Source organism: Microcaecilia unicolor, chromosome 2 (genome assembly GCF_901765095.1).
Source record: "Microcaecilia unicolor chromosome 2, aMicUni1.1, whole genome shotgun sequence".
NCBI lineage: Eukaryota > Metazoa > Chordata > Amphibia > Gymnophiona > Siphonopidae > Microcaecilia > Microcaecilia unicolor.
Window position 1 is genome coordinate 326,358,666 of NC_044032.1, and position 22,387 is coordinate 326,381,052.

The 22,387-nt window shown below is 49.8% G+C and overlaps 1 protein-coding gene across 1 annotated transcript in view; it reads right to left on the reverse strand.

The window, feature by feature from the left end:
• Positions 1 to 22,387, reverse strand: part of DNAH6 (dynein axonemal heavy chain 6) — a 2,906,060-nt gene that overhangs the window by 1,231,555 nt on the left and 1,652,118 nt on the right. The window contains exon 52 of the mRNA XM_030192089.1: positions 16,465 to 16,632. Within this exon, the coding sequence (XP_030047949.1) occupies positions 16,465 to 16,632 (168 nt within the window). The remainder of the gene's footprint in view (positions 1 to 16,464; positions 16,633 to 22,387) is intronic.

A 22,387-nucleotide genomic window follows, 5' to 3' on the forward strand; every position in this document is an offset into this window, starting at 1 on the left:
ACCAAAGCACTTTTGGGTGAAGGGGAGCACCTAGATATGGGTACAGTGGGTTTTGGGGGCAGTTTGGAGGGCTCCCATTTACCAGCACAAGTGTAACAGGTGGGGGGGATGGGCCTGGGTCCACCTGCCTGAAGTCCACTGCACCCACTAACAACTGCTCCAGGGACCTGCATACTGCTGTGATGGAGCTGGGTATGACATTTGAGGCTGGCATACAGGCTGGCAAAAAAGTTCTTTTTTTTTGGTGGGAGGGGGTTAGTGACCACTGGGGGAGTCAGGGGAGGTCATCCCCGATTCCCTCCGGTGGTCATCTGGGCAGTTAGGGCACTTTTTGGGGACTTGTTCGTGAAAAAAAAAGGGTCCAAAAAGCGGCCCTAATTCTCGCTTCTGCCACCCTTCTTTTTTCCATTATCGGCCGAGCGCGCCCATCTCTCCTTGGCCGATAAACAATCCTCAGTCCCGCCTTCACCACACTTCCGACACACCCACGTCAAGTTTGTTCATTCCCGCGACAGACTGCAGTTGGAGGCGCCCAAAATCGGCTTTCGATTATATCGATTTGGGCGCCCACAGGAGAAAGGCGCCCATCTCCCGATTTGGGTCGAAATATGGGCGTCTTTCTCTTTTGAAAATAAGCCTGATAGTAATATATGTAACTTTGTAGGTCTATGTGCTTTGAAAATGAGCCTCTCATTCTGACAAGTCAAGTTGCAGGTAGATTCCTGTTCATAATATCTACAGTCAAATTGGAAACAACTGAGTAAATAAATATGATTTCAGTCTGAACTTAAAGTTATCAAATGTTGATTCAGCCCTAATATCACATAGAAAGCTGAGTGGCAGGTGCTTTCTAGATGGGCACAGCAGAAAAGAGTGTAAGTGACAAAATGGTTTATGCAAAACAAGATAATGTGGAGTAAATGAATAAAGTAATTTATGAATAATGGTAAGAATCTTGAACTTGTAATGAAACTGCAAAAGAAGCCAATGAGGACAAATAAGTAGGGGAGTTATGTGATCATATTTGTGGGCATGGCAAAGGATCTTTATTGCTGTATTCTGTACAGTCTGGAACTGCTTAATGGTAACTTGAGGTAATCCGGCCAGTATAATGTTACAATAATCAAGTCTGGAGAAAACTAGAAAATGTACGATTGTATACTGTATTGCAGAATTTAAACGATGTGGCTTATACAATGATTTTGATAAACAGATATTTAAAAGAAATTCAGATAAAAATGATCTGATCATAGAACAAGCTTCCAAATACGAGAGGGAACTACTTATTGGATGAATTAGAAGAAGTAAAGACAATTATATCTAAAGCATGCTCTTGCTCATGAGTATGAATAATATCAATCAAGATAAATGCAAAGAGCTCAAAAAAGCTTTAAACTTAAGTACATTAAGATTTAAATCATCTTCATGATGAAGGTTTGTCGCAGCCAGAATTAAAACATGAGAAAACATAAGCGAACCTTGTAAAACAAATTCAAATAATAGAAATTAAATCTCTGTATATAAGAAATAGACCCAGAGGGCCAGAAGCACAACGATCAGATATTTGATATAGCAGCATCTCCAAACCAGGAGACATCAAAGAATTTTTCAACAGTATAGGAAGAAAATCTTTATAAACAATGCCTAACCTCCTCCCCCCACCCCTTGTCAGACCTTGGAACATGAATGAATACTATAACCATGGGGTCATAATAATAAAGGGCTATATTTATCAGAGAGTCAAATTTATACTACAAAAGCACAACCCTCATCAGATTCACCAATCAAGCCCCTCAATAACTGTCTTATTACAAATGGGCCTAACATTAAAATAAAAGCAAGGAACTAGAACAGAAGGATGTAGATGGCCATTAACAAGCTCATTAACCACATGCTGCAGCCTGTAGTAGCTTTCTGTTTTGGCCCATAAGAAACTTCACTGTTTCTGGGGGATAACATAACATAGACTGTGAAGACATCCTATTGACAGATGACAAGTGAGACCCAGGATGAATTTCTTTGGGTGATCTTGAATCCCTTCACCCACGATCTCTTCATCTCCCATTCCCTTCTTCTGCTCGCCCTAACTGAAACCTGGCTCACCCCGGACAATTCTGCCTCAATCACAGCCCTATGCCACGGAGGTTATCTTTTCTCCCATTCGCCCCACCCAGTCGGCCGCGGTGGCGGCGTCGGACTACTACTTTCGCCCGCCTGCAGCTTCCAACCTCTCCACCTACCTCAGTCTCACAGCTTCTCATCCTTTGAAGTTCACTCCATCCGTCTATTCCACCCACTGCCACTCAGAGTTGCAGTCATTTACCGCCCCCCTGATAAATCCCTCCCATCCTTCCTTACCGACTTCAATGCCTGGCTCTCCGTCTTTCTTGAGCCCTCATCCCCATCCCTCATTCTCGGTGACTTCAACATCCACACTGATAACCCTTCCGATTCATATGTTGCTCAGTTCCTCACTCTTACCTCCTCCTTCAACCTCCAACTGAGCCCCACCACCCCTACTCACAAATCTGGCCACTGTCTTGATCGCGTCCTCTCTTCTTCTTGCTCACCCTCCACTTTCTGCGTTTCACCTCTTCCTCTCTCCGACCACCACCTTATCACATTCACACTTCAGCACCCTCCCCCCCTCACTCTCGCCCAACACTAACTACTACGTCCAGAAATCTCCAGGCTGTTGACCCCTCCACCTTATCCTCTACTATCTCTGATCTCCTCCCTTCCATCTTGTCCTCCACATCTGTTGACAAAGCTGTCTCCACTTACAATGCCACTCTTTCCTCTGCTCTAGACACCCTTGCACCGTCCACCTCCCGGCCCACAAGACGTACCAATCCCCAGCCCTGGCTGACCCCTTGCACCCGATACCTTCGCTCCTGTGCCCGTTCGGCTGAACGCCTCTGGAGGAAATCTCGCACCCTTACTGACTTCATTCACTTCAAATTCATGCTATCCTCCTTCCAATCCTCCCTATTCCTCGCTAAGCAGGACTATTATATCCAATTGACCAATTCCCTTAGCTCTAACCCTCGTCGTCTATTCGCCACCCTCAACTCCCTCCTCAAAGTGCCCTCTGCTCCCAGCCCCCCTTCACTCTCTCCTCAATCTCTGGCCCACTACTTCCGTGACAAGGTCCAGAAGATCAACCTCAAATTCACCACCACTCCTTCTCCTCCTCTTCAGCCTATATCTCACTCTCTCATCCAACCTACCCAGCCCTCCTTCTCCTCCTTTCCTGCTATCACCGAAGAGGAAATCGTCCATCTCCTCTCCTCCTCGAAACCCACCACCTGTTCCTCTGACCCCATCCCCACCAACCTACTTAACACCATCACACCTACCATCACCCCCACCATCTGTCATATACTTAACCTCTCTCTCTCCACTGCATCTGTCCCGGACACCTTCAAACATGCTGTGGTCACTCCACTCCTCAAAAAACCATCACTTGACCCTACCTGTCCCTCCAATTACCGCCCCATTTCCCTCCTACCCTTCCTCTCCAAGATACTTGAACGCGCCGTTCACAGCCGCAGTATTGATTTTCTCTCCTCTCATGGCATCCTCGATCCGCTCCAATCCGGCTTTCGCCCCCTACACTCAACAGAAACGGCACTATCTAAAGTCTGCAATGACCTATTCCTCGCCAAATCCAAAGGTCACTACTCCATCCTCATCCTCCTCGACCTCTCCGCCGCTTTTGACACTGTCAATCACAACCTACTTCTTGACACACTGTCCTCCCTTGGGTTCCGGGGCTCTGTCCTCTCCTGGTTCTCATCTTATCTCTCCCATTGTACCTTCAGAGTATACTCTCATGGTTCGTCCTCCTCCCCTATCCCGCTCTCTGTTGGAGTTCCTCAGGGATCTGTCCTTGGGCCCCTTCTTTTTTCAATCTACACCTCTTCCTTAGGCTCCCTGATTTCTTCTCATGGTTTCCACTATCATCTTTATGCCGACGACACCCAGCTTTATCTCTCCACACCAGAAATCACCGCGGATACCCAGGCCAAAGTCTCGGCCTGCTTATCCGACATTGCTGCCTGGATGTCCAACTGCCACCTGAAACTGAATATGTCTAAGACTGAACTTATTGTCTTCCCACCCAAACCCACTTCCCCTCTCCTTTCACTCTCTATCTCAGTTGAGAACACCCTCATCGTCCCCGTCTCATCTGCCCGCAACCTCGGTGTTATCTTCGACTCCTCCCTCTCCTTTTCTGCGCACATCCAGCAGATAGCCAAGACCTGTCGCTTCTTCCTCTATAACATCAGCAAAATTCGCCCCTTCTTCTCTGAGCACACCACCCGAACTCTCATCCACTCTCTCATTACCTCTCGCCTTGACTACTGCAACCTACTCCTGACCGGCCTCCCGCGTAGCCATCTACTCCCCCTTCAGTCCATCCAGAACTCTGCCGCACGTCTTATCTTCCGCCTTAACCGATATACTCATATCACCCCTCTCCTCAAGTCACTTCACTGGCTCCCAATCAGATACCGCATACAGTTCAAGCTTCTCTTATTCACCTACAAATGCACTCGATCTGCGGCCCCTCCGTACCTCTCTACCCTCATCTCCCCTTACGTCCCTACCCGTAACCTCCGCTCTCAAGGCAAATCCCTCCTTTCAGTACCCTTCTCCACCACCTCCAACTCCAGGCTCCGTCCCTTCTGTCTCGCCTCACCCCATGCCTGGAACAAACTCCCTGAGCCCATACGCCGTGCCCACTCCCTACCCATCTTCAAATCAATGCTCAAAGCCCACCTCTTCAATGTCGCCTTCGGCACCTAATCACTACACCTCCTCTCAGAAAACTTATCTACCCCAACTTGACATTTCGTCCTTTAGATTGTAAGCTCTTCCGAGCAGGGACCGTCCTTATTATTAATTTGTACAGCGTTGCGTAACCCTAGTAGCGCTCTAGAAATGTTAAGTAGTAGTAGTAGTAAATAGAAAGCATTTACATAGAATAGTCTACAGCAGTGGTTTTCAATCCAGTCCTCTGGGACCATTTGGCCAGTCAGGTTTTCAGGATATACACATTGAATATGCATAATATGTGTTAGCATGTACTTCCTCCAATGCATGCAGTATCTCATGGTTATCCTAAATATGTGACTGTCCAGGAAGTCCCTGACGACTGGGTTGAAAACCACTGGTCCAGAGCTTGGCAGTCTATTGGGGCATAAAGAGTGGCTTCCCAGGGGTGAGACAGAACAAGAAAAAGAGCCTATAATGAAATAGGAGCGCACTAGCCTGCAGTCAGAAAATTCTTGGCAGCTGTTCTACTACTACTACTACTATTTAGCATTTCTATAGCGCTACAAGGCATACGCAGCGCTGTACAAACATAGAAGAAAGACAGTCCCTGCTCAAAGAGCTTACAATCTAATAGACAAAAAATAAATAAAGTAAGCAAATCAAATCAATTAATGTGAACGGGAAGGAAGAGAGGAGGGTAGGTGGAGGCGAGTGGTTACAAGTGGTTACGAGTCAAAAGCAATGTTAAAGAGGTGGGTTTTCAGTCTAGATTTAAAGGTGGCCAAGGATGGGGCAAGACGTAGGGGCTCAGGAAGTTTATTCCAGGCGTAGGGTGCAGCGAGACAGAAGGCGCGAAGTCTGGAGTTGGCAGTAGTGGAGAAGGGAACAGATAAGAAGGATTTATCCATGGAGCGGAGTGCACGGGAAGGGGTGTAGGGAAGGACGAGTGTGGAGAGATACTGGGGAGCAGCAGAGTGAGTACATTTATAGGTTAGTAGAAGAAGTTTGAACAGGATGCGAAAACGGATAGGGAGCCAGTGAAGGGTCTTGAGGAGAGGGGTAGTATGAGTAAAGCGACCCTGGCGGAAGATGAGACGGGCAGCAGAGTTTTGAACTGACTGGAGAGGGGAGAGGTGACTAAGTGGGAGGCCAGCAAGAAGCAGATTGCAGTAGTCTAAACGAGAGGTGACAAGGGTGTGGATGAGGGTTTTGGTAGAGTGCTCGGAAAGAAAGGGGCGGATTTTACGGATGTTGTAAAGAAAGAAACGACAGGTCTTGGCGGTCTGCTGGATATGAGCAGAGAAGGAGAGAGAAGAGTCAAAGATGACCCCAAGGTTTCGAGCTGAGGAGACAGGGAGAATGAGAGAGCCATCAACAGAAATAGAAAACGGGGGGAGCGGGGAGGTGGGTTTGGGGGGGGAAAATGAGAAGCTCGGTTTTGGTCATATTTAATTTCAGGTGGCGTTGAGACATCCAGGCAGCAATGTCAGACAAGCACGCTGAAACTTTGGTTTGGATGCAAGGTGAGATATCAGGGGTAGAAAGGTAGATTTGGGAGTCATCAGCATAGAGGTGGTAGGAAAAGCCATGGGATGAGATTAATGAACCAAGGGAAGAAGTGTAGATAGAAAAGAGGAGGGGACCAAGAACAGAACCCTGGGGTACGCCGACAGGCAGAGGGATAGAAGTAGAAGAGGATCCACCAGAGTGAACACTAAAGGTGCGGAGGGAGAGGTAGGAAGAGAACCAGGAAAGGACAGAGCCCTGGAATCCAAGTGAGGACAGGGTATCGAGAAGTATGCTGTGATCGACAGTGTCAAAAGCAGCGGAAAGATCAAGAAGAATGAGGATGGAATATTGACCTCTGGATTTAGCCAGTAATAGGTCATTGGAGACTTTAGTAAGCGCAGTTTCGGTTGAGTGGAGAGGGCGAAAACCAGATTGTAATGGGTCAAGAATAGCATGTGAGGAGAGAAAATCAAGGCAGCGGCGGTGAACAGCACGCTCAAGTAATTTGGAGAGAAAAGGAAGGAGGGAGATGGGTCGGTAATTAGAGGGACAAGTAGGGTCAAGTGAAGGCTTCTTAAGGAGAGGTGTGACCACAGCATGTTTAAAGGCAGCAGGGACAGTCGCAGTGGAAAGTGAGAGGTTGAGAATGTGACAGATAAAAGGAATAAGAGTAGGGGAGATGGCATTAAGAAGGTGGGTGGGAATGGGATCAGAGGAACAGGTGGTACATTTTGAGGAAGAAAGGAGAAGTGTAGTTTCCTCAATAGTAACTTCAGGAAAGGAGGAAAGGGAATGAGGGGAAGGAGAGAGAGGGGAACGGACTAGTGGAGGGAGAGCTGGTGAGGTAGAGAAAGCAAGGTTTATCTTTTGAACCTTGTTGTGAAAGAATTCAGCAAGGGTCTGAGGAGATAGTGAAGGGGGAGTTGGGGGAGGGGGCACCTTGAGGAGAGAGTTCAATGTGGTGAAGAGAAGTCGAGGATTAGAGCCAAGAGAGTTGGTCAGTTGGATATAATAATCCTGTTTGGCACGTAAAAGAGCAGATTGGAAGGAGGTCAGCATGAACTTAAAGTGTAAGAAATCAGCAAGGGCCCGAGATTTCCGCCAGAGGCGTTCGGCGGAGCGGGTACAGGAACGTAGGTAGCGGATATTAGAAGTCAGCCAAGGTTGGGGTTTTGTACGCCTTACAGGGCGGGTCATCAAAGGTGCAAGAGTGTCTAAGGCAGAGGATAGAGTATTGTTGTAAGAAGAAACAGCCTCGTTGACAGACGTGGATGGTGCCACAGTAGAGAGGAGGTTTGAAACATGGGAGGATAGAGATGAAGGGTCAATGTCGTGAAGATTCCTAGATAAATTAGATAGGATAGGACGGGACTGGGAGGGAGGAGATTTAAGTGTGAAAGTTATAAGATGGTGATCAGAGAGGGGAAGATCGGAGGCAAGGAAACTAGAGGGTGAACAGTTGGAGGAGAAGATGAGATCTAGACAGTGACCATTTTGATGAGTGGGGGAGGTGGAGCATAGTTGGAGATTAAAGGACGACGTTAAAGCGAGTAACTTGGAAATATAAGAGTTGGAAGGATCATTAGCAGGAATATTAAAGTCACCAAGGATGAGAGAGGGGGAGGAAGGATCATGGAAGAAGGCAAGCCAGGCATCAAAGTCACTGAGAAAGGATGAAAGGGACTTATCAGGGGGACGATAAATGACCGCTATTCGAAGAGGCAGAGGAGAGAAAAGGCGGATAGAGTGGACTTCAAAGGAGGAAAAACAGTGAGATTGAGGTGGAAGAAGGGGTTGAAACCTGGAGGAGGGAGAGAGAAGTAGTCCAACACCGCCCCCACGGCCAGCAGGGCGAGGAGTATGTGAAAATAGATAACCGCCATGGCACAGGGCTGCGACTGAAGCAGAGTCATCAGGGCAGAGCCAGGTTTCTGTTATGGCGAGCAGATGGAGGTGACGCGAGATAAAGAGGTCCTGGATATAGGGGAGTTTGTTACAGATAGAGCGGGCATTCCATAGGGCGCAAGAGAAGGGCAGAGAAGAGGAGGGGAGTAGAGGAATAGAGATGAGGTTAGAGAGGTCACGGTGAGATCTGTAGAGTTTGGATAATAGTTGGTGAGGAGGGCCAGGATTGGGATTGATGTCACCAGCTGAGAGTAAGAGAAGGAGTAAAAGAGAGCGGAGGAGAGTAGGAGAGGTGTGGCCACGAAGGCGTCGAAGGCGAGAGGTATTTAGGTGGAATGGGGAAGGCAAAATGGAGGGAAGAAAGAGACGGAGATTAAAAGCCAAAAAGGAGGAAGAGGGTAGGAGAGAAGGTGAGGTGATGAAGTCAATGGATGGGAAGTGAGTTCCTGTAGCGGAGAGAGGTAGGGGGTGAGGGAAAAGATTAGGAAGGGACAGAGCTAGGAAGAGAATGTGAATAGGGGCCATAAACGATTAAGGTACTTTAGCAACTGGAAAAAGATTAGATACAAAGAGAAAAATGCCCCGCGCGCCGTTAGGCGCGCGGCACCTAGAGCGGAGGCCCTGAGTGGATCGGGGTGGACCTGGGTGTCACCCCGGAGAAGGCTGTAAGGATATGCAGATGAGCTGCAAGTCCTCCACAGCACCTGAAAGGCAGCCGGTGGTAGAGGTGGGTACCTCTCAGCTGAGGAAAGGCTTACCAGGGGTTAGGCCGAAGCCAGCATTCCTCCCCCTGAGGGTCGCCTGATCCTAGCCAAAAAGCACCTGGGAACTCTGGGCACTTGGAGAGAAGGCCCTGGGAAGGTCGGGGTGGAACTGGAGTCACCCCGGATACAGCTGTGAGGAAATGCAGAAGGGCTGCAAGTCCTCCACAGCACCTGGTGGGAGCGCTGGGCACCTAGAGCGGAGGCCCTGAGTGGATCGGGGTGGACCTGGGTGTCACCCCGGAGAAGGCTGTAAGGATATGCAGATGAGCTGCAAGTCCTCCACAGCACCTGAAAGGCAGCCGGTGGTAGAGGTGGGTACCTCTCAGCTGAGGAAAGGCTTACCAGGGGTTAGGCCGAAGCCAGCATTCCTCCCCCTGAGGGTCGCCTGATCCTAGCCAAAAAGCACCTGGGAACTCTGGGCACTTGGAGAGAAGGCCCTGGGAAGGTCGGGGTGGAACTGGAGTCACCCCGGATACCGCTGTGAGGAAATGCAGAAGGGCTGCAAGTCCTCCACAGCACCTGGTGGGAGCGCTGGGCACCTAGAGCGGAGGCCCTGAGTGGATCGGGGTGGACCTGGGTGTCACCCCGGAGAAGGCTGTAAGGATATGCAGATGAGCTGCAAGTCCTCCACAGCACCTGAAAGGCAGCCGGTGGTAGAGGTGGGTACCTCTCAGCTGAGGAAAGGCTTACCAGGGGTTAGGCCGAAGCCAGCATTCCTCCCCCTGAGGGTCGCCTGATCCTAGCCAAAAAGCACCTGGGAACTCTGGGCACTTGGAGAGAAGGCCCTGGGAAGGTCGGGGTGGAACTGGAGTCACCCCGGATACAGCTGTGAGGAAATGCAGAAGGGCTGCAAGTCCTCCACAGCACCTGGTGGGAGCGCTGGGCACCTAGAGCGGAGGCCCTGAGTGGATCGGGGTGGACCTGGGTGTCACCCCGGAGAAGGCTGTAAGGATATGCAGATGAGCTGCAAGTCCTCCACAGCACCTGAAAGGCAGCCGGTGGTAGAGGTGGGTACCTCTCAGCTGAGGAAAGGCTTACCAGGGGTTAGGCCGAAGCCAGCATTCCTCCCCCTGAGGGTCGCCTGATCCTAGCCAAAAAGCACCTGGGAACTCTGGGCACTTGGAGAGAAGGCCCTGGGAAGGTCGGGGTGGAACTGGAGTCACCCCGGATACCGCTGTGAGGAAATGCAGAAGGGCTGCAAGTCCTCCACAGCACCTGGTGGGAGCGCTGGGCACCTAGAGCGGAGGCCCTGAGTGGATCGGGGTGGACCTGGGTGTCACCCCGGAGAAGGCTGTAAGGATATGCAGATGAGCTGCAAGTCCTCCACAGCACCTGAAAGGCAGCCGGTGGTAGAGGTGGGTACCTCTCAGCTGAGGAAAGGCTTACCAGGGGTTAGGCCGAAGCCAGCATTCCTCCCCCTGAGGGTCGCCTGATCCTAGCCAAAAAGCACCTGGGAACTCTGGGCACTTGGAGAGAAGGCCCTGGGAAGGTCGGGGTGGAACTGGAGTCACCCCGGATACAGCTGTGAGGAAATGCAGAAGGGCTGCAAGTCCTCCACAGCACCTGGTGGGAGCGCTGGGCACCTAGAGCGGAGGCCCTGAGTGGATCGGGGTGGACCTGGGTGTCACCCCGGAGAAGGCTGTAAGGATATGCAGATGAGCTGCAAGTCCTCCACAGCACCTGAAAGGCAGCCGGTGGTAGAGGTGGGTACCTCTCAGCTGAGGAAAGGCTTACCAGGGGTTAGGCCGAAGCCAGCATTCCTCCCCCTGAGGGTCGCCTGATCCTAGCCAAAAAGCACCTGGGAACTCTGGGCACTTGGAGAGAAGGCCCTGGGAAGGTCGGGGTGGAACTGGAGTCACCCCGGAGACCGCTGTGAGGAAATGCAGAAGGGCTGCAAGTCCTCCACAGCACCTGGTGGGAGCGCTGGGCACCTAGAGCGGAGGCCCTGAGTGGATCGGGGTGGACCTGGGTGTCACCCCGGAGAAGGCTGTAAGGATATGCAGATGAGCTGCAAGTCCTCCACAGCACCTGAAAGGCAGCCGGTGGTAGAGGTGGGTACCTCTCAGCTGAGGAAAGGCTTACCAGGGGTTAGGCCGAAGCCAGCATTCCTCCCCCTGAGGGTCGCCTGATCCTAGCCAAAAAGCACCTGGGAACTCTGGGCACTTGGAGAGAAGGCCCTGGGAAGGTCGGGGTGGAACTGGAGTCACCCCGGATACAGCTGTGAGGAAATGCAGAAGGGCTGCAAGTCCTCCACAGCACCTGGTGGGAGCGCTGGGCACCTAGAGCGGAGGCCCTGAGTGGATCGGGGTGGACCTGGGTGTCACCCCGGAGAAGGCTGTAAGGATATGCAGATGAGCTGCAAGTCCTCCACAGCACCTGAAAGGCAGCCGGTGGTAGAGGTGGGTACCTCTCAGCTGAGGAAAGGCTTACCAGGGGTTAGGCCGAAGCCAGCATTCCTCCCCCTGAGGGTCGCCTGATCCTAGCCAAAAAGCACCTGGGAACTCTGGGCACTTGGAGAGAAGGCCCTGGGAAGGTCGGGGTGGAACTGGAGTCACCCCGGATACCGCTGTGAGGAAATGCAGAAGGGCTGCAAGTCCTCCACAGCACCTGGTGGGAGCGCTGGGCACCTAGAGCGGAGGCCCTGAGTGGATCGGGGTGGACCTGGGTGTCACCCCGGAGAAGGCTGTAAGGATATGCAGATGAGCTGCAAGTCCTCCACAGCACCTGAAAGGCAGCCGGTGGTAGAGGTGGGTACCTCTCAGCTGAGGAAAGGCTTACCAGGGGTTAGGCCGAAGCCAGCATTCCTCCCCCTGAGGGTCGCCTGATCCTAGCCAAAAAGCACCTGGGAACTCTGGGCACTTGGAGAGAAGGCCCTGGGAAGGTCGGGGTGGAACTGGAGTCACCCCGGATACAGCTGTGAGGAAATGCAGAAGGGCTGCAAGTCCTCCACAGCACCTGGTGGGAGCGCTGGGCACCTAGAGCGGAGGCCCTGAGTGGATCGGGGTGGACCTGGGTGTCACCCCGGAGAAGGCTGTAAGGATATGCAGATGAGCTGCAAGTCCTCCACAGCACCTGAAAGGCAGCCGGTGGTAGAGGTGGGTACCTCTCAGCTGAGGAAAGGCTTACCAGGGGTTAGGCCGAAGCCAGCATTCCTCCCCCTGAGGGTCGCCTGATCCTAGCCAAAAAGCACCTGGGAACTCTGGGCACTTGGAGAGAAGGCCCTGGGAAGGTCGGGGTGGAACTGGAGTCACCCCGGATACCGCTGTGAGGAAATGCAGAAGGGCTGCAAGTCCTCCACAGCACCTGGTGGGAGCGCTGGGCACCTAGAGCGGAGGCCCTGAGTGGATCGGGGTGGACCTGGGTGTCACCCCGGAGAAGGCTGTAAGGATATGCAGATGAGCTGCAAGTCCTCCACAGCACCTGAAAGGCAGCCGGTGGTAGAGGTGGGTACCTCTCAGCTGAGGAAAGGCTTACCAGGGGTTAGGCCGAAGCCAGCATTCCTCCCCCTGAGGGTCGCCTGATCCTAGCCAAAAAGCACCTGGGAACTCTGGGCACTTGGAGAGAAGGCCCTGGGAAGGTCGGGGTGGAACTGGAGTCACCCCGGATACAGCTGTGAGGAAATGCAGAAGGGCTGCAAGTCCTCCACAGCACCTGGTGGGAGCGCTGGGCACCTAGAGCGGAGGCCCTGAGTGGATCGGGGTGGACCTGGGTGTCACCCCGGAGAAGGCTGTAAGGATATGCAGATGAGCTGCAAGTCCTCCACAGCACCTGAAAGGCAGCCGGTGGTAGAGGTGGGTACCTCTCAGCTGAGGAAAGGCTTACCAGGGGTTAGGCCGAAGCCAGCATTCCTCCCCCTGAGGGTCGCCTGATCCTAGCCAAAAAGCACCTGGGAACTCTGGGCACTTGGAGAGAAGGCCCTGGGAAGGTCGGGGTGGAACTGGAGTCACCCCGGATACCGCTATGAGGAAACGCAGAAGGGCTGCAAGTCCTCCACAGCACCTGGTGGGAGCGCTGGGCACCTAGAGCGGAGGCCCTGAGTGGATCGGGGTGGACCTGGGTGTCACCCCGGAGAAGGCTGTAAGGATATGCAGATGAGCTGCAAGTCCTCCACAGCACCTGAAAGGCAGCCGGTGGTAGAGGTGGGTACCTCTCAGCTGAGGAAAGGCTTACCAGGGGTTAGGCCGAAGCCAGCATTCCTCCCCCTGAGGGTCGCCTGATCCTAGCCAAAAAGCACCTGGGAACTCTGGGCACTTGGAGAGAAGGCCCTGGGAAGGTCGGGGTGGAACTGGAGTCACCCCGGATACAGCTGTGAGGAAATGCAGAAGGGCTGCAAGTCCTCCACAGCACCTGGTGGGAGCGCTGGGCACCTAGAGCGGAGGCCCTGAGTGGATCGGGGTGGACCTGGGTGTCACCCCGGAGAAGGCTGTAAGGATATGCAGATGAGCTGCAAGTCCTCCACAGCACCTGAAAGGCAGCCGGTGGTAGAGGTGGGTACCTCTCAGCTGAGGAAAGGCTTACCAGGGGTTAGGCCGAAGCCAGCATTCCTCCCCCTGAGCTTGCTCCCATACAAAGAGACACTGCCCGGGCCAGTGATTGGGAGACATGAGCATATTCACAGGATCCCTTAGAGGGGCTCCTTGTCACATTGTTTTACCAGCAGAAATGCCTTTTAAAATAATTCCTTAAATTATTATTATTTGTTGCATTTGTACCCCACATTTTCCCACCTAGTTGCAGGCTCAATGTGGCTTACATAGTACAGTGAGGCGTTAACCACCTCCAGTTATGAAACAAATACAAAGTGATGTTATACAGAATGAGATATATGTGTTACAGACACATTAGAGAATCAAGAGAAGAAGAATTATATAATGTTCATTGCAAGTTTTGGATTCATTGTGTTGCTGAGTTCAGGCACTTAAGTTGGATCACTAGGGAATACCTTCTCGAACAGATCGGTCTTTAGTGATTTCTGGAAGTTGAGGTGGTCCTGCGTTGTCTTTATGGCTTTTGGTAATGCGTTCCATAGTTGCGTGCTTATATAGGAGAAGCTGGATCCGTAAATTGATTTGTACTTGAGACCCTTGCAGCTAGGGTGGTGAAGATTTAGGTATGTTTGTGTTGTTCTGATTGTGTTTATGGTTGGTAGGTCTATGAGGTCAATCATATAACCCAGGGCTTCGCCATAGATAATCTTGTGGACCAGGGTGCAGATTTTGAAAGTAATACGTTCTTTGATTGGGAGCCAGTGCAGTTTTTCTCGTAGGGGTTTGGCGCTGTCGAATCGCGATTTTCCAAATATAAGCCTGGCTGCTGTGTTTTGAGCAGTCTGTAATTTCTTTATGAGTTGTTCTTTGCATCCCGCATAAAGTCCATTGCAATAGTCAGCATGGCTTAGTACCATTGATTGTATCAGGTTGCGGAAAGTTGCCCTCGGGAAGAATGGTTTCACGCGTTTAATTTTCCACATTGAGTGGAACATTTTCTTGATTGTAGAGTTAACTTGGGTCTCAAGTGTAAGGTTTCGGTCGATTGTGACACCAAGGATTTTCAGGCTATCTGAGACGGGGAGGGCGTAATCTGGGGTGACTAAGTTTGTGGGTATATTCGTGTTGTATTGGGATGAGAGGATAAGGCAGTGTGCTTTTTCTGTATTGAGTTTTAGTTGGAATGCATTTGCCCATAAACTTTCAGCTCAATTCAGTAAAAGGCACTAAAACTTAGATGCCAAAAATTTGAGTGCTAAGAGCCAATTCCACAATGGCAATATTGTGTGTAGTTCCTGTTAAAGAATAGAAGTGTAAGTCCACTTTTTGGCACCTAACTCTAGGCATGAGCACTTATGCTATATCAATGGCAGGTGTAAATGCTTATGCCCGAATACTGACACTATTCTAGAGCTTTGTGTGTAATTGCTTGGCACAACCCTAATCTGCCCATGTCACTTCCACATCCATGCTCCACCCCCTTGGAGTTCCATGACATAGAAATTAGACAGGAAGGGATGGATTCTATATATGGCAACAAAAGATCAGTGCTGGAAAGAATCTGTGCTGAATGTCAATATATACGGTCACATGACCTTTATAGATTAGGGTCTCAGTGCACAATTCACACCTAATTTTCGGCATTAGACTTATGCCTCATAAAAGCAGGTTTAAGTCCCGCACCCAAAGTTAGGTGCCAATAGGCATTATTCTGAAAAAGAGTGCGTAACTCTCAGGAATGCCCCTGAACCACCCATGCTCCTACCATGGCCATGTCCCCTTTTTAGATATATGTAATAACAGGTTGGTGCAGTGGACAGAGATGCTTGTTCACAGTAATAATTGACCCAATTAACCAATAATTGGACCCACTAGTCAATTCATTTGCACGCAGACCTCTACAAGTTCAAGGGGGCTGATGCAGAAAGGTACCACTGATCTTTTGATGCCATATAGAGAATCTGAGGGCAAGATTATAGAATAGGGGCATATGTTTAGTGCAAATTAGTGCTTGTTGACCCCGATTATTGGTACTTATCGCCAATGTAGCGCTAATTTGCTAACAGTGTGTCCAATTTTTAGTGCCCTTTATAGAATTAGAGAGTTATTGTGCTTGCTAATCTGTACTATATAGGCCTTTAAGCTATTATAGGACTAAAGGAATCATTACAGAAACCATTTTAAATGGCCTCAAAATTTGTAACTATATGGGAGGTTTAATGTGCATACTTTACCCCAGTTTTGACAAGAAAACCAAGTATGTATGTTCCTTTGAAAATACAGGTAAATTGCATACATTAAATCCACCCACCTAATTTGTACTTGTTCTTTTGTGTGGGTAGCTGAAGGTGGAAACTACACATGTAATTTTGAAATATGTGCAAACTATTTTCCTTGCCTGATCTAAACACATCTGAGAGAAATTTTTAGACAGGCCACTATACCCAACTAACTGGTTTTGAAAATAGTTCAAAAAATAGGAAACCAAAGCTAATCCAAATAATTAGGTCTTTATTGCCTCACAAATGGTGTAAGCCAATAGTCGAAAGACTCATTGCCTCAAAAATGATGTAAGTCAATAATCAAAAGGCTCCACACGGCCGTGTTTTGTCAGGCGTACCTTCATCAGGAGCCATATCTTATTGACCACATCCAAAACACTGTGAGCCCGATTCTGAGTGGAACCGCTCAACATACACTCTTCTTTATGTGGTTAATAAGATAAAGCTCCTGACGAAGGCAAGCATGCCAAAACACAGCCATGTCGAGCCTTTCAACTATTGACTTACATCACTTTTGAAGCAATGAGCCTTTTGACTATTGTCTTACATCATTTTTGAGGCAATGAAGACCTGATTATTTAGATTAGCTTTGGTTTCCTCTTTTTTGCTCCCTTACTCCCGACTGTTAGCTTTATATGCATTTGTGAGGTTTCAAATTTCCTCTTTTTTAGCTTTTTGAAAATTGTTCCTAATAATAAGCAATAAATATTTTCAAAACAGTTCCTTCTATGTTACCTGATCAGCATTTTCTTGATCCACTGCCAGTTTCTCCATCAAAGCATCTACATCTACTGATTTTTGTTTCAGAACTGGCTCCAAAGCTGAAAGCTCTGATTTCATTTTATCCACAAGAATATTTGTCTCTAATAATTTGGTTAAGCCATTCTTCACACGATCTCGCGCCTGAAAAACAGTTGACATATATTTATTAATTCTAGAAAAACAACGGATTAAGCCAATAAATTAAAGCTTTTAGTTTGGTTCAATTATATTAATATTTATTCCTTTCTGAAATTATTTCTCTGATAGTCAAAACAGATAACTAACATTTACTTTATTTATTTATCCTATTTGATTACAAACCTCTACAAGTTTGAGTATGTCACAGTAATGCAGGAAAGAAAACAGTGGTCTTGGGCATGTGGTTACAGGCCGAAACTTTTCACCAGGTTCAGTGCAGCATATACCTACCTGTTAAGATTACTGCACTGGCATCCCAACCCAACCCAACCCTCCCCCTCTCTGTAACTTATAAAACTTTCTGTGGTCTCTAGCAGTACCAACTCACCCTTCCGACCCAACCACTCTGCCTCCAAGCTTAATTAAAAAAAAAAATCCCTGATGTCCAGGGCCGTGCCAACACAGTAAGCGGGATAAGCACCGCAGGGGGGCGCCGACCTCTGGAGGGCGCCGCCGCGGTGCTTACCCTCGCCGCTTACCTCAGCTCCGCGCTGCCCTGGGGGCTTTAAATCTTTTACCTCCGACGTCGCAGCAGCTGAGCAGTGTCAGTGAAAGCGCTGCCGATGTCTCCAGCCTTCCCTTCGCGCTCGTTCGTTCCCTCAGTGTCCCGCCCTCGCAAGGAAATGATGCCAGAAGAAGGCGGGACACTGAGGGAACGAACGAGCGCGAAGGAAAGGCTGGAGACGTTGGCAGCGCTTTCACTGACGTTGCGCAGCTGCTGCCACGATGGAGGTAAATTTAAATTAAATAGAAGAAACCAGACTCAGAGGGTGGGCAGATGGACATGGGAGGAGGAAAGGGCAGAGAGGAGCATCGATGGACAAGGATGGACATGGATGGGAGGGCAGGGCCCAGGGAGAGAAGAAATTGCTGGAAATGGAGTGGAGGGGAGAATTGCTGGATATGGATGGAGGAGGGAAGGGCAGAGAGGGACAAGGATGGACATGGATGGGAGGGGCAAGGTCCAGGGAGAGGAGAAATTGCTGGAAATGGAGGGGAGGGGAGAGAGGAGAATTGCTGGATATGGATGGAGGAGGGAAGGGCAGAGAGGGACAAGGATGGACATGGATGGGAGGACAGGGCCCAGGGAGAGGAGAAATTGCTGGACATGGAGGGGAGGAGAGAGAGGAGAATTGTTGGACATGGATGGAGGGGAGGGAAGGGAAGTCAGAGGAAGGAGATGCACATGGATGGAGGGGAAGGGAGAGAGAAGAAATGCTGGGCATGGATGGAGGGGAGGGAAGAGAGAGGAAGGAGATGAGATGAGGGAAAAGGAAGAGAGGAGAAAAACTGCACATGGATGGAGAAAATAGGCAGAAGCTGGATCCACTGGACAGTCAAGTCTGCGGAGGACCCAGCTTTTACTTATGGATATAGAGCAAGAAATGAAGAAGAAAGGAGGAAAGTAAAGAAATAAATGGAAAGGAAGCCCTGGAAACGGAGTTAAGAGGACAGATAGCAGCAGAATCAGATACTGGGCCAGCATGATCAGAAAAAGAAAGTCACCAGACAACAAAGGTAGAAAAAAATCATTTTATTTTCATTTTAGTGTTTGGAATATGTCCACTTTGAGAATTTACATCTGCTATCTTATTTTGCAATGTATAGCAATTTGCTTCTAAGAATATTGCTGACAATTCTGGTCAGTGTGGCAAGTGGTGAGCGATCATTTTCACGGTTACAAATCATAAAAAATTATTTGCGATCAAGTATTTCGCAAGAAAGGCTTGTAAGCCTTGCCATGATTGCTATTGAGAATGATATATGTGCCCAGTTAGATATCAAAGATTTAATTACTAATTTCGTGAACATGAAAGCACGAAAAGCTAAGTGGTTGTAAACCCTCTATTTGTTCAACAATCCAACAAAGATGAACTCCATCTTTCAGCTCCTATTTCCTTTGCATCTTGTGCCACACCAGGGGGGGGGGGGGGGGGCGCCAACTGATAGTCTGCAGGGAGGCACCAGAGACCCTAGGCACAGCCCTGACTGTCTGTAATATCTTTTTCCTCCACCAGGGAGTTACACGTGCTCGTATGGTTTCCTGTGGTTTCCAGCATGACTTACATTAGTCCGCTTTTGTGGTCACTTCAAAAACTTTGTATCTGAAGTTGATTAACAATGAGTTCAAGCAATGCAAAAAAGAAACTTTCCGGATGGGATAGAGTCAAACTTAAAGCCGACAAGGACCGTGAAAAAGAACTAGCTAAGTGTCAGCGCATTGATGATTTTTTTCATCGAGCTAGCTCTCAACATGTTGGTGCTGCTATTCCTAACAATTGTGAAGCAATTCAAGCACAAACCGATGCTGCTGGTGGCTCAAGTGAACACTATCCACCTTATAATTGAAAGAGAAAAACGCCTAGATTTCGACCCAAATCGGGAGATAGACGTTTATCTCACAAAAACGAATAAATCGGTATAATGGAAAGCCAATTTTGGACGTTTTCAACTGCACTCCATCGCGGAAGCATACAAAGTTGACGGGGGCGTGCCGGAGGCGTGGCAAAGGTGGAACTGGGGCGTGGTTATCGGCCGAGGAGAGATGGGCGCCTTTCGCCGATAATGGAAAAAAAGTATGCGTTTGTAGCTAGAATTTAGGGCACTTTTCCTGGACCCTGTTTTTTCATGAATAAGGCCCCAAAAAGTGCCCTAAATGACCAGATTACCACCAGAAGGAATCGGGGATGACCTCCCCTGACTCCCCCAGTGGTCACTAACCCCCTCCCACCACAAAACATGATGTTTCACAACTTTTTATTTTCACCCTCAAATGTCATACCCACCTCCCTGGCAGCAGTATGCAGGTACCTGGAGCAGTTGTTAGGGGGTGCAGTGGACTTCAGGCAGGTGGACCCAGGCCCATCCCCCCCACCTGTTACAATTGTGCTGCTTAATGCTTAGTCGTCCAACCCCCCCAAACCCACTGTACCCACATGTAGGTGCCCCCCTTCACCCCTTAGGGCTATAGTAATGGTGTAGACTTGTGGGCAGTGGGTTTTGAGGGGGATTTGGGGGGCTCAACACACAAGGGAAGGGTGCTAAGCACCTGGGAGCTCTTTTACCTTTTTTTTTTGTTTTTGTAAAAGTGCCCCCTAGGGTGCCCGGTTGGTGTCCTGGCATGTGAGGGGGACCAGTGCACTACGAATCCTGGCCCCTCCCACGAACAAATGCCTTGGATTTATTCGTTTTTGAGCTGGGCGCTTTCATTTTCCATTATCACTGAAAAACAAAAACGCCCAGCTCACAAATTGTCGAATAAAACATGGACGTCTATTTTTTTCGAAAATACGGTTCGGTCCGCCCCTTCACGGACCCGTTCTCGGAGATAAACGCCCATGGAGATAGACGTTTTCATTCAATTATGCCCCTCTACGTAAACACTGAGTCTGAGAGTGATATTCATAATGAAAATGAGGAAGAAGCAGCTCGGTCTATGAATTCCAACACATCAATTTCTGCTCAAAGTGGCACCAGCTTATCCTGTGGAGAACTGCCTGACAGCACTTTTTTCCCATCGAATGATGATAGTGAAAATGAAGAAAGAATAGTACAACCTAACTCTGATTCATTTGACATTGAAAACAGTACTTTGTGAACTTATTGATACAAAAGTGAACTTTCCAACAGATCCATATTTATTTCGAAATAAATCCATCACACCTCCTCTGATACGAGCATTACTCCAACAGGGTCCTTGTCAACCAGGACTGAAAAAGAACTTTGTATTTCCTAAGGGCAAAGATGGGCGGCACTTTAGTATGTTATGGTACAAACAAAAGCATGAGAAAAGTGGCCGTGAAAATCAGGGCCGTGCCTAGGGTCTCTGGCACCCCCCTGCAGACTATCAGTTGGCGCCTCCCCTGCAGACTATCAGTTGGCGGCGGCGGCGGCGGCGGCGGCGGCGGCGCCCCCCCCCCCCCCCCCCCCCCGTGAAAATGATCGCTCACCACTTGCCACACTGACAGGAATTGTCAGCAATATTCTTAGAAACAGATTGCTATACATTGCAAAATAAGATAGCAGATGTAAATTCTCAAAGTGGACATATTCCAAACACTAAAATGAAAATAAAATGATTTTTTTCTACCTTTGTTGTCTGGTGACTTTCTTTTTCTGATCATGCTGGCCCAGTATCTGATTCTGCTGCTATATGTCCTCTTAACTCCGTTTCCAGGGCTTCCTTTCCATTTATTTCTTTCCTTTCCTCCTTTCTTCTTCATTTCTGGTCCTCAGCTTCTGCCTATTTTCTTCATCCATGTGCAGTTTTTCTCCTCTCTTCCTTTTCCCTCATTTCATCTCCTTCATCTCTCTTCCCTCCCCTCTATGTCCAGCAATTTCTCCTCTCTCCCTGAGCCCTGCCCTCCCAATCCATGCCCATCCATGCTCCTCTGACCCCTGCCCCTCCATTCATCCTTTTCCAGCAATTCCCCTCTCTCCCTGAGCCCTGCCCTCCCAATCCATGCCCATCCATGCTCCTCTGTCCCCTGCCCCTCCATTCATCCCTATCCAGCAATTCCCCTCTCTCCCTGAGCCCTGCCCTCCCAATCCATGCCCATCCATGCTCCTCTGTCCCCTGCCCCCTCCATTCATCCTTTTCCAGCAATTCCCCTCTCTCCCTGAGCCCTGCCCTCCCAATCCATGCCCATCCATGCTCCTCTGTCCCCTGACCCCTCCATTCATCCTTTTCCAGCAATTCCCCTCTCTCCCTGAGCCCTGCCCTCCAAATCCATGCCCATCCATGCTCCTCTGTCCCCTGCCCCTCCATTCATCCTTTTCCAGCAATTCCCCTCTCTCCCTGAGCCCTGCCCTCCCAATCCATGCCCATCCATGCTCCTCTGTCCCCTGCCCCCTCCATTCATCCCTATCCAGCAATTCCCCTCTCTCCCTGAGCCCTGCCCTCCCAATCCATGCCCATCCATGCTCCTCTGTCCCCTGCCCCCTCCATTCATCCTTTTCCAGCAATTCCCCTCTCTCCCTGAGCCCTGCCCCTCCCATCTATGCTCCTCTGTCACCCTCCATTAATCCCTATCCAGCAATTCCCCTTTCTCCCTTCCATGACCCCCCCTCGCATCCATGCTCCTCTCTCTCCTCTCGCTCCCATGTCCCATCATGTCCCAGTTGGCCTGGCCTGGCCCGCCCTCTTCTCCCCTCCCCCTTCGCATCCATGCTCTCGTCTCTCCCCTGCCCTCCCGCTCCCATTGTTCAACTGCCCGCCCTCTTCTCTCCCCCCAACATCCCTTTTCTTTTTAAATTTACCTCCGTGGCGGTTCCGGCAGCACAGCGTCAGTGAAGGAGTCAAGGAAATGACATCAGAAGAAGGTGGAACACAGCGAAGGGAAGGCTAGAGACGTAGAGACGTCGGGAGCGCCGCCTCCTTCACTGACGCTGCGCTGCCGGAACTGCCACGGAGGTAAATTTAAAAAGGAAAAAAAAAAGAAAAGGGATGTTGGGAGGGGGGGGAGAAGAGGGCGGGCAGTTGAACAATGGGAGCGGGAGGGCGAGCGAGGTGAGCATGGTGTGGCGGCGCCCCCCAGAGGGAAGCGCCCCCCTGCCATGCTTACCTCGCTTACCGTGTTGGCACGGCCCTGGTGAAAATGATAGACAGTGGTTAGTATATTCACCCAGATCAAATGCAATGTTTTGCTTCTATTGTTGGTTATTCTCAGGTGCTTCATGTTCAGATAACCGTACATGA